Here is a 15,642-nt window from a genome sequence, read left to right as displayed (position 1 = left end):
ATCCTGGACGACCAGAGAACTTGCCAAAAATGTGAAAGAAACCATGATCTGGTGGGATGTGGCTGGATTTGTTGATGAACTGAAGGTCTGAAGGTAAGGTATGCTGGGATTTTCTGAGGTAGAGGTAATGGGTCAGCAATTCAAAGGGGCTTAAAGGTGAGTTTATTTTGAAGTAAAATATCAAAAAGCGGCTGCACAGTTGGTTGGTTTTGCTTTGTTTGAGGAAAAAGACGAGGCAGTTTTCGGAGACTGGGTGGCGGTCGCTTAAGCAGGGATGAAGATCCCGATGGAATTTTGTCGATAAGGAGGTCAATTCTGAACAGCGTAGAAACCCGAAGAAGGCAAGCAGCAACATAGTGTGCGCGCCAGTAAGTAGTCACTGTACTTCAGCCGGAGCATGGAAATGCAGTGATGAAGAAGACCTGAAGTTAGGGGCAAACAGCATGGAGTTGCAGTGGGAGCCTGACAGTGGAGACATTTGATTAGCAGCAAGCTGAGATGATGTAGAGGTCAAGCAAGGCCCCCTGTGAGTATTTTGGCAAAAAAATTGACGCCTCTGAGTTACGTCTTTATCGTGGGAATTTTAATGCCCAGGAATCGGAATGCAAAAGATACAAAACTGATCTGTCTTCAGGAGGGGAAAGTTGTGCAATCACAATAAAAGCCCCCTCCCTGGGCCTGGTTTTATTGGAGGTTTCTTCCTGTTAATAAGGAGTTCTTCCTCCACACAATCTCCAAATATTTATTGAAGAAGGACCACCTCGGCATTGGGACCCTCTTTACATTATATTATAATCTCATCTCACTGGCAGCAAACATCAGCTGATGGTTCAACCTTTCATCACATCTAATATAGTGAACTATTAAAGATACTTTACCCCCACAGTTTGCTACAGAACTGCAGAGGGCTTTAAAATTCACCTCCATCCCTGCTCTTCCTTTTTCTGTTCTTCCTGCTGTCATCTGCTCTGTTATTTCCTGAAGTATGACTACTGCCATATTTCTTAAGTATCAATGACTGCAAATGCAAATAACACACTTTTGGGGAAATATTGCAGACTTTTGGAGGATGGTTTGGAGTGTCCCCTCTGCAAATCGTTACCTTATCCCCTGGTAGGGTCTCCCATGGCATGCATGCTGCGGTGGGTATCCTATTATCCCCTCGGCTTGCTGCCTGTACTTTGGGGTTTCTCCCGGTAGACGGGTGGGTTTGTTCCCTGTGCCTTCGGGTCAGTGAACAGGTCCTCCTGATTGTTGTCTTATGTGCCGACTGACGGTTCAGACTACCCAGCCTTCTTGGAGTCCCTGGGTGGGGTGCTTGAAGGTACTTCACCTGGGGACTCTGTTGTCCTACTGGGAGACTTCAACGCTCATGTGGGCAACGTTAGTGAGACCTGTTCAAACATAAGAGTGTCCATACATGCAGGTGACGCCAGGACACCCTAGTCTGCAAGTCAATGATCGATTTTATAATCATGTCACCAGACCTGCGGCCATATGTTCTGGACACTTGGGTAAAGAGAGGGGCTGAGCTGTCAACTGATCACCACTGGGTGGTGAGTTGGATCAGGTGGCAGGGGAGAATGCTGGACACACCTGGCGCACCCAAACGTATATTGAATTTGTGCTGGGAACACCTGGCAGAGGCCAGAGGTCTGCGAGATCTTCAACGCACACCTCCGGCAGAGCTTCAACAGCATTCAGAAGGTGAATGGTGACATTGAGGCCTAATGGACCATGTTCAGCACCTCAGTTGCCAAAGCTGCTGCATTGAGCTGCAGCCACAAGATGGTTAGTGCCTGTCGTGTCGTTAAACGCCAAACCAAATGTTGGACACCAGAGGTGAAGGGAGCCACAAAGCTGAAGAAGGAGGTCAATCTGGGTTGTTTAGCTTGTGGGACTTCGGAGGCAGTTGATAGGACCGACAGATAGAGTTGGATGTCTCGAGACCGGTCTTGGTCTCGAGCCCAGTCTCGAGCCCACTTTTACGTGGTCTTGGTCTTGTCTTAGTCTCAGATCCTTTGGTCTTGTCTTGGTCTCGCTGTCTCGGTCTTGCTATCTCAGATAGACATAGTGGTCGGGAGATTTGGAATCAACCATCGGCGGAGCGGGGGGGTGGCTTACTGGGCTTAAGCCCAGGTCATTTTTTCAGAAGCCCGGGGTCTTTTGGAGTGTAATTTGTTTCATAGTTAGATGCCTGACTGACAACTGTATTAAACAAACACTACACACAATATTCGAAGCGCATAGCGCACAGTCGTAAATTCCCCCTGATTTTGGTATGATCTGAGCTCAGGCACTAGACAACTGAGGACAGCACTTACGCCTGTGAGCGAGGGGGGAGAAGCTGCTGCCTGCAAGTTTGCTGCTGGAGAAGTGCAGACAGAGGAGAGCTTAAGTTTGACCAGGTACCAAAGCAAATCATTCGTACTGTACAAATAATGTAAATATGACGGTGTATCACAAAAGATTGATATCAAACTGATCACCTGACCCATATTACGTTACTTGCTCTTCGAGTGAATCAACAAATGGTGAAATGAAAAGCCGAACAACAATGCTGTTTTTTTTAGAGAGTCTTAGCTTACATGTGTGTTTATTTCATATTTTCAGTTGTTACCCTCCACGGCTAAATAAAGCACTCTAAACTTTCAGTTATGTACTGATGAACACAACAATGGACATAAGGAGCTTCTTTCAAAGAAAAAACTCAGGTAGATGTTATTTTATATATTATGCTTTGTATGTTGGTCAGTATATTTCTATGCAAAACAAGAGGAATTTCAATACACAGCAGTATATTCACAGTTGAAACCAGATATTTACATACACTTTATGGAGAAAACATAAAAACATTTTTTTTTTACTGTTAAACATGAATTTAGAGTAAACTTGTTTTGTTTCAGATAAATAAATATTGAAATATCTTTTGAATTAGTGAAATGTCAGAATAAAGAGAGAGAAAGCTGTCTATTGTTTTAGCACTTTCATCAAATTTAGGAGTACATATACAGTTTATTGTTAATTAATAAGAAAATTCCAGACGATTTCATTCTGAGCTTAAGAAGCTTCTGATAGGTTAGTATAGTCCATGTGAGTAAATTGGTGGCACACCTGTGGATCAATATAAGGCACCCCCAAAACACAGAGCCTGTTTCTTTGACATGGGAAAATCAAGAGATGTCAACCAAAAGACCAGGAAAAGAATTGTGGAGCTCCATAAGTGTGGCTCAACTTTGAATACAATTTGGGTGCCATTTGCAATTAGGAAATACAGATAGTTTCTCTCTTTACTCTTAAATTTAACAAATATGTTTATATTTATCAATCTAAAAAAATAATAAAGATTTAGTCTGATTTGATGTTAAAATTAAAAAAGTGTTTGTGTTTTTATCTGAAGAGTATGTAAATATCTGGTTTCAACTGTATATTTGATGATGTTGGTATTTGGCTTGATTGTTAGCACAAAGAGGGAGAGAGAGGAACAGAGAGGGAGAGAGAGGAACAGAGAGGGAGAGAGAGAGTGAGGACAGAACAGAGATGGAACAAGAGCAGGTGAGACAGACATGTTAGTCAAATGGTTATTTGCCAAAACTCATCAGAACATGTATCTAGTACCTAGTGTATCTTTTTAGATAACATTTGTTACTTTTCAAATTCTGTATTTATTAAGTTATGCAGGCTTGTTTGCACAACAAGGCTAAATAATTATCTAAACTTTTCTGAATCTAAATAGTGGACTTTGGTAGAATTAAAAAATAAGTGTAGTGCAGGTCTATGATGATTTTTAGTGCTACTATCATCTAGTTTTGATTCTGGTTCTTTTTTGGTTAAGTCCTCAGTAGTCCTGATTTTGAACTGTTGTAGTCCTGTTTTAAATCCAGATCGGTTCTGGGTCTGGTTGAATTGGGGTTTAGTCGGCGTGTCTTGATACAGCCCTGGTTTTGTTCTGCTTTGCTGCTTAATTAAAAAACTAGTTTAAGGTGTCCTGCATATGTGATATATATTTTTTTCCTATATGAAGTCATTGTTTTTTGAACAAAGCTCAAAACACAGCCAAATAAATCTTTCAGTCATCCCCCCCCCCGCTACTGACTTCGACTGAGAACATCTCTGGATCTCGTTTACAAGTGACAAGAGAAGGGAGAGGGCGATCGACAGATGGATTGGTGCTGTGGCTGCAGTGATGCGGACGCTGTACCGGTCCGTCGTGGTGAAGAGAGAGCTGAGATTAAAAGTGAAGCTCTCATTTTACCAGTCAATCGACGTCTCTAGTTCCACCTATGGTCACGAGCTGTTGATAGTGACGGAAAGGACGAGATTGCTGATCCGAGTGATGGAAATGGGCTTCCTATGAAGGGTAGCTGGCCTTTTCCTTAGAGATGGGCTGAGAAGTCCAGCCATCTGAGTGGGGTTCAGATTAGAGCTGCTGCTTCTACACATCGAAAGGAGCCAGTCAAGGTGGTTCGGGCATCTGATAAGGATGCCTCCTGGGCGCCTTGTGGGTGAGGTGTTCCGGGCATGTCCCACCATGAGGAGGCAATGGGGCAGACCCAGGACATGCTGGAGAGAATATATCTCTCGGCGGGCCTGGGAACGCCTTGGTGTTCCCCAGACAAGCTGGAGGTGGTGTCCAGGCAGAGGGAATTCTGGGCTTCTCTGCTTAGGCTGCTGCCCCCGTGACCCGGCCCCGGATTACTGGAAGATGGATGGATGTAAGGATGGATGGATGGATTGATGGTTTCGAGTGTTTTTATGGGGGTGGTTTTTGGCTCTGTTTAAAGGGTACTACAGTATATGCGTTGTATTTTAAAAGTTCAGTTAAAAGTTTAGCTGATCTTCCAGCCGCTTCACCAGCTACCTGTAGGTGTGTGGTGAACTGGCCAACAGTAAACCTTTAGAATAAAAAACATGAATGCAGCACATTTAAGCTGCTTTAAATAGGCCCACAAAACATAATTAAAACTGTCAAACAGCATTTATGTTCTTTAGTTCCTTTTTAAATAACTTCAACTCTTGACTTGGCTCTTGACGGAGGCGGTCGCACTTTTCTCCTTCTCCCTCTCCCTTATCTTTCCTGCTTGGCTTCTCATGTATTTTGTATAGTCTCGCTTTCTAACCGTCAAAGAGTTTCTCAGTCTTGTTCTCTAAAACCTAAAGAATTATGGATTTGATCAACTGGTCCCGCAACGGAATTGACACCTTCCTGGGCTTGGGAGAGCCCGATTGTCCTGCGGAGACATTTGCTGCTGGATACTCGATGGTCGGTTGTGTCATGTGTCTGGCGACACTCTCGATGGAGGACATTGAATGAGAACTACCAATTCGGAACCATGATAACAGAGTTCTGGCTGATTGGAGCTGGCTCGGACCTGGCTTATCGAAGTAAAATGGTAAATGGTAAATGTATTTGTATAGCGCTTTACTAGTCCCTAAGGACCCCAAAGCGCTTTACACATCCAGTCATCCACACATTCACACACACTGGTGATGGCAAGCTACATTGTAGCCACAGCCACCCTGGGGAGCACTGACAGAGGTGAGGCTGCCGAACACTGGTGCCACTGGGCCCTCTGACAGTAGGCAACAGGTGAAGTGTCTTGCCCAAGGACACAACGACCGAGACTGTCCAAGTCGGGGCTCGAATCGGCAACCTTCCGATTTCAAGGCGAACTCCCAAATCTTGAGCCACGATCGAAGTACAAGAAGCAGCAACAGCTGTTCAAAATCCCATAAGGCTGGCCGACATGATAGATGATTGGCAGGGCTGTGAGTACTCAGACTGTGTTTTGAATGCAATATGGATAAGATCTTGGAGAAGCTCATGGTTCTGCAATATGGATAACATCTTGGAGAAGAACAATGGGAATTGAGAGAATTGGTGACCAGTGATGGACATTAGACCAACTGTAAAAATGGAGGCAGTTGTTCGCACTAAACCTAAACATTCACCATCTTCACTCATGGGGCTATCCCACTGGTACCAGCTGAAGGCCTGCCAAGGTGGAAGCTGACTGGAACAACAAAAATTCTTCCATGATAACAGGATTGTTGTCAGAACTCTTTGTCCCTCCTTCAAGGCCATCCGCGCTGATCGAAGATTGTTGACTTTTGCTTAACCGGGTGAAGAGACACTTTCTCTCGGTTGAACACGGAACACACACGCACACATACACATGTACACTGTCACAGACCTACACTCACCCCCCCACCCCCTCCAAACGCCTTCAAAGCTTATGTCTTCTGTGTTGTGAGATGTGATGATTCATGTGCTGAGGTGTTTTTTTCTGTTCTCAAACTGATCTCCCTGTTGGAGCTCAGTCTGGGGGGAGTTCTTTTTTCTCTTCGTCTTTCCTCATGTTGTGCATTTTCCATTGTATGCCTCTCTGACCTGTGTTCCCCATGTGATGTTTGTGTAATGTATGTATGGTCGGGAGGGTAAGATGGCACTGGCAAAGGTTGGCGGCCTTAACCCAATTTCCTTCGGGGTCAACCTTCAGGATCAATAAAGTTTTATTTAATTGAATTGAAGTTCGAGAGCAACCCAGCCGTGTTGAATGACACTGTTTTATGTAGTCTCTGTTGATGGCATTATTAACAAAGCACAAAAGCATAAATATGAAAACAAATGGTTCATCATCATCAAAACTCTAATAAATCTTCACAACAATAAAGACATAAATGTGATGTGATGATACTTTCACTAATTAATCAATGCAAAGAAATCAGAATAGGATGATGAAACTGATAAAACAGAAAAAATAATGGAGTGTGCACAAAGAGTAATCAGAATAGAACAGCACTGATAGCAGGTGATTGGCTCTGCAGATGATATGCTGACACTCACTCTGAGCCAATGAAGATCCAATACAGCCACAACCATGTCAGCAGCAGCATGATAACACTGATGGGCAGGCACAACAGGAGCCAGTTCCCAAAATTGATGCTGTTGCAGTCTGGGTAAACCCTGAATGTAAAGACAGTGTTTGGAGAGCATTTAAAAACATTGTTTTTAATGGAGTCTTTCAATCATTTAGTTCATTCTAGCTGTGCAGGAGACTGAATTAACCAAACATAAACGGCAAGCCTTCATTTGTACCTGTTCAGTTTTCTAAAGTAGAATCACTTTAAAGTCTCTTTGTGCTGTTTTTTATCGACTTTATGTTCCTACCTGAAGACTAAAAGAAAGATAGTATGTGTGTTTTCATTAGGTAGGGATTTGTGTTGGTGTGTCGGGCTGTAATTTGAGGTTTCTTATGTTAAATGGTAATTATGAGACAATATTTTCAAGTAATTTTACAGAGAAACTTGAAAGTAATGAGTAGAGAAAACAAGTTATTTTTTCTGTGGAGTAATTAAGTAACATACTGGATTAATTTTAGCTGTGTTCTGTGTATTAACAGTAAAACATTAATTTTTTTGAATAACAATCCTGAGTAAAACTTCATTACAACACAGAGGGGATATACCTCCAGCATGAGCAAACATTTGACCACACAGCGTGCAATTCATTTGCATGAACGTAATGTCTTTGATGTCCTGCCTTGTGATGGTGACTCTCAAAGTGCAGCCAATGAGAATCGATAAATTTTTATGAGTTCCTATCCCTACTTGTGAGACACTCACCGGTTGAGGTGCTCAGCGAATATGAGGTTAGGAGAGGTTCCGGGCAGCGTGGTGATGCCGCCAATGTTGGAGGAGTAGGCGATGCCGATGCACATGGCTTTGCATAGCATCTGGCCCTGTCGACATCCTGTGTCCCTGTGGGAGGCCGTGGGTACGTTCTCTGCAGCCTGTAAGGCAAAATGGAGAGAGAAGCAGATTTAGTGGGAGTAGCAGAACATGTATGAGCACTGGAAAAATATCAAAAGAATAATTTTATTCTGTGTTTGTTTGGTGCTTTTTTGCACCTCGTCTGCTGCAGGCTGTGACTCTGCTGGTATTTGAACAGAAGTGAAGGTTTCTGTGGGGACATCTGGCTGTGTGCTGTCACTGAGAGAGGAATAAGGGATTCAATTGCTCTTCAAGCACGTCAGAAACAAAAACTTAGAACACCCTGAACCCAGAGATACAGAGAGGGCAGCAGTGAATCCCCATGCTTTACATACCTCAGAGTTTCTTTATTTTTTGCAGTACAGTTGTTGATTTCTGAAAAAATGACAGATTATAGTCAGGGTCACAAGTTCTATGCTACTTTTTTCAATATGTATTTTGTTTTTAGTACTTATATTTTTATTCTATTAATTACACGCAGCAATTTGGTCAGTGCTCAATGGTTTTAAAATAGCTTTATAAATAAGGTTGGCTTGGATTGCCTTGGCTATAAGCTCAAAAACACACAGCTATCTCGCACTTTTAATTATATTTTGTGCTTTTATAAAGTATACTGTCTGTGCAGGTACCGTCCAGCTCCAGGGTAGGGTTGTCTTCACCAGAGTATCCCTCTTCATTCGCCTTTAGAATCTGTTTGAGAACAGCATCTACGATGGGCATCACCATGGTAACCGCTGATGTGTTTTGGACCCACATTGAGAGGAAGGCACAGCCGGACATGAATCCAAGCATCAACCTGAAGGAGACAGCAGTGTTTTCGAAAAGGAACAAGGGAGCTTTCACACTTATATCTCAAAGAAAAATACAAAATTTAAATCCAACAGCAGAGAAAGAAGATGCTCACCAAGCAGGGTTGACCCCCACCAAGGTGACGAGCCTCAGGGCGACTCTGCGGTGGAGGCCCCACTTCTCGATGGACGTGGCGAGGCAGATAACACCCACAAGCAGGAAGTGGAAGTTATTAAAATACTCCTTTGCCACCTAGAGGAGAAAAGGGATTTTAGAACAGAGAGTGCATCTACAGGGTAATTGAGGAAGAAAAGTTAAAATTTAAGCCCATTTTCAAATTTGAGTTTGTGGCCAAAGAAAACATTATACAGGGAGTTAAAAAGTAACAGATAAACCAATTAAAAATACAGCTTTAAAAAACACACAGATTCACTGGAAAATATTAAATAATTGGATCAGTACAAAGAATTGTTCTGAGCTGTACATCATACAGAGCAAGAAATTAGGAAAAGAGGGCTCTTTTTTATTTGTCAAAAAAAAAAGAAACATTTCATGTTGAAGTCAGTGCTTCTTTTTCCACACGTAGGCACACAAGCAGCACATGTGCTGCTGTGCATTCATAAAGAATAACAATCCTTAAGATAAAGAACATTTTGTCCTCGCTAACTCTGATTGACTCACATTGGAGGACGACATGATGCCACACAGGGGGAAGAGGATGGCGGGGAGCATGGCGGTCATGGACAGTGGAATCACCTCTGTTATCCAGTATATCGCCATCAGCAACAACACAAAGCCACATTCTGCCTCCTACAGGGATACAGGGAAAACACGATTACACACACACACACACACACACACACACACACACACACACACACACACACACACACACACACACACACACACACACACACACACACACACACACACACACACACACAAGCCTGTTCAGCTAGGTTTCCCTAGCCCCTTACGCTAACCCTAACAGTTAACTAACCCTGACCCTTATCCTAAACCTAACCATAATCTAATTGTAACCCTGACACTAAAACCACATTTTGAGTGTCAAAAAGGCCTTCAAACTTGTGAGGACCGGCGTGTGTGTCCTCACAAGCGACTGTTGGTTCTCAGAAGTATAGTAGAATGCAGATTTCGGTCCTTACAAAGATAGCTAGACAGGAACACACACACACACACATCGATGACTGTAATTATAGCTAAAGGTCATTTTTAAATAAACGGAATGCAAAAATTAGATGCAGCAGCTCGTCCACTAAGCCAGAGTCTCTCTCGTCATTCAGCAGCTACCTTCAAACACCTTCAGGTAGTTATTTGGACTGAAGCATTGTCTAATTTAACCTTCATTCCAGCGATTATCTTTCTATTATCTTTGCTTTTGCAGTTGAAAATTCAAAGCAAAGTAAGGAATCCACATATTTACTGAAATTAACCAGACACAACCAGATATGCGTTTTAAGATTTTTTTATTTTTTTTTTTTACTGATTTTTCTTTTTTTCTTTTCTTTTTTGAACCATCCGGTTGTGGATCTGCATGAACATTTCCACCACCAGGCTTTACAGTCACGGCCCAGCATTATGGGTGTCACATTATCAAGTTCTGCTTCATAGTACGGTAATGTTTTCCGTTTTGATTGTTAGTTTGTCTGTTGATCTTGTCAGTCTTGAATTCTTGAAGTTACTTTCCATATCGGAAGTTATTGGTTCCCTTCACTTCACATTCTTTTCCTTTTGTGTCCTTTCCTTATGTAGAGTTTACTTTTCTGTTGGAGTTTCCTTGTTTGGTAATTAGTTGTTGTTTGTGTCTAGTATTTATTGTTACTTCCTCACCCATGATTGCTTCGATCTCATGCAGCCATGTCTCTTTTCCTCACTGATGTGTCGACCTGAATGCTCCCCATTTTAAAAAAAATAGTGCTGTCTCCCCTTTGTACTTTGTCTCAGGTATTCTCTCATGTGCTCCGTGTCAGTTTATGCTGTACACTTGATTTGCTGCTTCATGGACTTTATGCTTTTTGAACTCTCACATCATCCTCAGTCCTTAACTACAATTCTAGGTTCACCTGAAATAATCTTGTTCTGATCTGTACTAAATATTAGACTTGTAGTCAAGACTGCCTAAACCAAGACAATACCAAGACCAGAGGGTATCGAGACCAAGACAAGACCAAGACCAAGTCGAGATGAGACCAAGATCGAGACCGAGACAAAAAAGTCTTTAAACTGCAGCCAGATGCTGCTTCGTTTACGGGTGTCAGCCCACCTCACCGCTGTCTACTGTCTCACTCACTTACTGAGAGGACAGACGCATGCTCCACTTGACTGTTGCGTCTCTCACCCTCTCTGTTTTTCACATAATGATATTATCCAATATCCTCGCATGTGATTGGCCACAATATGGAGGGATTGGAGCATAGCTGAGCCACTGTGTGAGAGCTGAGCAGCGAAAGGAAATTAAGTGAGGAGCCGGCTTTCACTCAATAGGAGTCGACTCTTCTGATTCACTACAAAGCACTCTCTAAGCACGGCTCTTAGAACTGATGCTTTTGCGCATGACACATTATCGAACGTTACGTTGTGTGTTGTGGATACTGTTGACTCCAAATCTCCCTACCACTATGTCGATCTGAGACAGCAAGACCGAAACAGCAAGACCAAGACAAGACCGAGGGATCCAAGACCAAGACCACGTAAAAGTGGTCTTGAGACCAAGACCGGTCTCGATACATCCAACTTTGCTAAATATACTAAATCTTATTATAGCCTGAAAAACAAGATCCCACTGGCAAGCTGTACTTTTAAAGTAATTTTGTTTTTGCACTGCAAAGGGTTTTCTTTGACCTATTTCCAGTGTAGGTCAAACTTTCTGTAATCGGATATTGGGCTTTATTTGCAATCCCGGACAAGTCATTTGTTAACTGAATTTGTAAAAACTGGCCATGAGGTCTCATTTTATGTTTTCATTTTATGAGTATATAGACTTTTATATGCAGACAGTTTTAGAAAAGGATCTAGGGTCAGCTGGCAAGTACAAAGGTATGTTAGCAGTATTTATAGTGAGGGGAAAAACTGTAAAATAGCTCAGAGTGCTCGGAGTAGAAAAAAGTATATTAGTACAAATTAATGACTGGCTGATAGGAAAGCAAATAGAGAGCCAATGTAAGCTTAATAAAGCACAGAGATTGTTCAAATCATCACAAAACCGCTACAATAACTACAACCTACTACCTACCTAGATCATATCATAAAGTTTGTGTGCTATACAATTAAAACTAGCAGTAGCAACATCTTTCAAAATTTGCAATTAATGATAGGAGCCGTTTACAAACATTGATCAGTGCAACTTCAATTAAATGAAACTGTTATGGAGGGGATACATTTCCCATCATATTTGTGCACGCACCTTTGTTCCGATGACCAGAGGAAGAGGGAGCAGCAGCAGCGGCGTGAGGATGATCAGGAGAAGGGTGTAATAGTTCCACAATGCTTCGCTCAGCTTCGTCAGCATCCTCCTGTCTCCCATCGTTTTCGTCTCTTCTGCAGGATCCTGCTGTGACCCTGCAGTTATTTGGCTGTGATATGTTAGAGAGGGTAATGATTGACCAAGACTGAGAGGCTGGAAACTAGTTTGGGGAAGTCCTCCAACTATTGGAAGCTTCATTTTACATTTCCATATCAGTTTTCTTGAGCAAGATACAAAAGCTCATTAGTAACTGTTGGTTATCTCTCCACTAAGACAAAGGTCAGATGTTAATGTGACAAGGCTTTTCATTTATTGCAAGCGTGGTGCTGGAAAGGGACAATGTTAGTAGTTTCGTTGGAACTATAAATGTGTTTAACACTGAAATCATTTTTCACACATAATGGAAGTACACCGATTCACAAAACATTTATATGTATCTGTGGTGTGTACTCCATTGTGTGTTATTAATGATAAACAGACTTAATAAGTTGCTTCTAGTGGGCAATAAGATACTGTTTCTGTACTTGTTTCGGGTCCTGATTTTTAAGGGTTTATTTTTTGTTTGATCCTGTTGTGAAATATTTTAAACACAATATTTATTTGCTAGAATGCCACCCTGCATCATTTAAAATCATCACTAGATTAAAAAACATGATAAGGACTGTTATGTGATTACATGTTGAGTAGTCAGGAGTAATAAGACACATGTTGAAACCCCCAGAGGTCCATTAAAGTTTAGCTGAGTTTATAGCCTGTTGCCTTTTACCCTTGACTAATGACTAAACCAAATTCATGAAAATATTTTCACAAACAAACTTTCCAGATGGAACGTGCACCGAGCTGACAGCATCCAAACCACTTAAATTTATGAGTTAGACTTTAATCAAGAAAATGTCATTAAGGGATTAACAGATAAGAGTTTTACAGTACTGTGTAATCTCTTTGAGTCACTCCTGATTTCTTTATATTTTGCCTCTGAGGAGCCACTTTCTTTTTTTAAAGAGCTCTTTCAGTCCAGTCCTTGTAGCTTACAATTTTCAGAGGAATGTTTGCTTTTGTTTGTTAAGTCACTCAACACTGACCTATGAATCATTCAACCATAGAAAAGACACCAAACTCAAGGAATGAATCATTATTTTGTCTACACATAACACATAACTTAGCAAAACAACAAATTTAAATTCTATATTTAAGTACTTTCTTACACATACCCTGTCACAAAAAAAGACCCTATTTGTTCCTATTTCTCTCCTCCGCGAATTGCTACCTTATCGTGGTGGAGGGGTTTGTCTGTGTGTTGTCCGGGGGCTTCTGCCCGTTGGTAGGGTTTCCCATGGAAAATTTGTCCTGGGTGAGGGACCAGACAAAAGCGATTCAGAAGGACCCTATGAGTAGAACACCAAGGGAACAGTTCACCCCGCCCAGCATAGGGTTACTGGGGCCAAACCCTGGAGCCAGGCCAGCCTGTGCCTGGCAAGGGCCTGTGCTGTTGTCTGCGGGCTCAGTGGGGGTTTATAGTACCCAGCCTTCTTGGAGTCCCTGGGTGGGATGCTGGAGGGTGCTCCGCCTGGGGTCTCTGTTGTCCTACTGGGAGACTTTAACGCTCATGTGGGCAATGATAGTGAGACCTGGAGGGGTGTGGTTGGGTGGAACAGCCTCCGGGATCTGAACCCGAGCAGTGTTTCGTTGTTGGACTTCTGTGCAAACCACAGTTTGGCCATAACGAACACCATGTTCGAACATAAAAGTGTCCATACATGCACGTGATGCTTGGACACCCTAGTCTGCGAGTCAATGATTGGTTTTATAATCGTATCACCAGACATCTGGACACTTGGGTAAAGAGAGGGGTTGAGCTGTCAACTGATCACCACCAGGTGGTGAGTTAGATCAGGTGGTGGGGGAGGACACTGGATAGACCTGGTGTGCCTAAACATATAGTGAGGGTGCGCTAGGAATGCCTGGCAGAGGCCCCGGTCCAGACCATGTTGAGCACCTCCATTACCAAAGCCTCTGCACTGAGCTGTGGCCGCAAGGTGGTTGGTGCCTGTCGGGGTGGTAACCACCAGCCACCAGACTGAAGAAAGATTCCTATCCAGCTTGGTTAGCCTGTCGGACTTCGGAGATAGCTGATAGGTATCGACAGGCCAAGTGGAATGCGACTGAAGGAAAAACTTGGGTGTGGGAGGAGTTCGGAGAGGCCATTGAAGAAGATTTTTGGACTGCCTTGAAGAGATTCTGGCAAACTGTCAGGCGACTCAGGAGGGGAAAGGGGTCCTCTAGCTGCACTGTGTATAGTGCCGGTGGAGTGCTGCTGACTTGACTGAGAAAATTGTCGGGCAGTGGAAGGAATACTGAGTGATGAGCTCCACCAGGGCTGCCCTTTGTCACCGATTCTGTTTGTAATTTTTATGAACTAGTGGACCTTACGCTCACTGCCATAGAATACCAGAATTGGCAGGTCCACGACTGGCACCCTGTGATTATCACACATTATACAGATTAACCCTGAGCACAGGGTGCACATCTGTGACAGATATAAAAACGTCTGGAGTAGCCGTGGAGAATGCTATGCTGCCTGTAACATTGTTTAGTGTAACTGAACAAACAAATCTTAGGCCAATCTCTAAACTCCCCTTCCTTTCCAAAATCCTGGGAAAAATTGTCTTCCTTCAGCTTCAGGCTTTTGTCAAATTAATGCCATCTCAGAAACATTTTATTCTGGTTTCAAAGCGCTACATATCACTGAAACTGTGCTTTTTATTGTTTTCAATGATCTTTTATTAATTGCTGACTCTGGTAACTCTGCCATTTTAGTGCTTTTAGATCTGAGTGCAGCATGGGATTCTCTTATCAAGACTGGAGAGCTGTGTGGGCATTAATGGAACTGTACTTGAATGGTTCAGATCCTCTTTGACTGATAGAAGTTTTACTGTCAGGTTTGGTGGCTCTTCATCCACATCCACCCCCCCTTACATGTGGGGTCCCTCAAGGATCTATCCTGGGCCCAGTACCCTTTTCCCTTTACATGCTCCCATTAGGCTCTATTTTCAGGAAACATGGAATCTCATTTCACTGTTATGCCGATGATTCTCAAATCTACGTTCCTCTTAAAATGAATTCTACAGACTCTCTAAAAGTGTGGGAGGAGTTCAGAGATGCCATGGAAGAAGACTTTTAGACGGCCTCAAAGAGATTCTGGCAAACTGTCGGGCGACTCAGGAGGGGAAAGCCGTGCTCTACCTGCACTGTGTATAGTGCGGGTGGAGTGCTGCTGACTTCGAGTGAGAAAATTGTCGGGCGGTGGAAGGAATATTTCGAGGACCTCCTTAACCTCCTAGGACCTGCCGTCCACATATGTGGACATCACATTTTGGGTTATTTAGACCAAAATACTCAATTTTGCTCTTCAAGGGCCTGATATCCATTTACGAGGACATTATACTGCTACTGTTCTATCAAAATTTTTAAGGATATCCTCACATGTGGCTCTGATTTTTCATAAAAACAAAAATAAGGTAAAAAAAAAAATCTGGTAATTCTTTGTTTTTACATTTATCGGGCCCCAATCAGCCCAAATATCAAAGAGAAATTAA

At 42.7% G+C, this 15,642-nt stretch overlaps 1 protein-coding gene across 3 annotated transcripts in view; it reads right to left on the bottom strand.

Annotated features, from left to right (window-relative positions):
* The window catches only part of LOC116324943 (solute carrier family 13 member 1-like), a 28,089-nt gene that overhangs the window by 11,135 nt on the left and 1,312 nt on the right, over window positions 1-15,642 (bottom strand). Inside the window, exons 2-9 of one of the 3 annotated variants that reach the window (XM_039614372.1) lie at window positions 11,987-12,155; window positions 9,244-9,372; window positions 8,678-8,814; window positions 8,403-8,569; window positions 8,109-8,148; window positions 7,911-7,992; window positions 7,627-7,793; window positions 6,848-6,967 (exon numbers count right to left, since the gene is read on the bottom strand). In XM_039614372.1, the coding sequence (XP_039470306.1) occupies window positions 6,848-6,967; window positions 7,627-7,793; window positions 7,911-7,992; window positions 8,109-8,148; window positions 8,403-8,569; window positions 8,678-8,814; window positions 9,244-9,372; window positions 11,987-12,106 (962 nt within the window). In that variant the 5' untranslated portion in view covers window positions 12,107-12,155. Of the gene's footprint in view, window positions 1-6,847; window positions 6,968-7,626; window positions 7,794-7,910; window positions 7,993-8,108; window positions 8,149-8,402; window positions 8,570-8,677; window positions 8,815-9,243; window positions 9,373-11,986; window positions 15,337-15,642 lie in introns of those variants that run through there. The other 2 variants (XM_039614373.1, XM_039614371.1) reach the window with 2 other exon arrangements.

The sequence above is a fragment of the Oreochromis aureus genome, linkage group 7 (assembly GCF_013358895.1).
Source record: "Oreochromis aureus strain Israel breed Guangdong linkage group 7, ZZ_aureus, whole genome shotgun sequence".
In the NCBI taxonomy this organism is placed as follows: domain Eukaryota; kingdom Metazoa; phylum Chordata; class Actinopteri; order Cichliformes; family Cichlidae; genus Oreochromis; species Oreochromis aureus.
The sequence above is the reverse complement of the archived record's forward strand: the minus strand, read 5'-3'. Positions and strand labels throughout refer to the sequence as shown.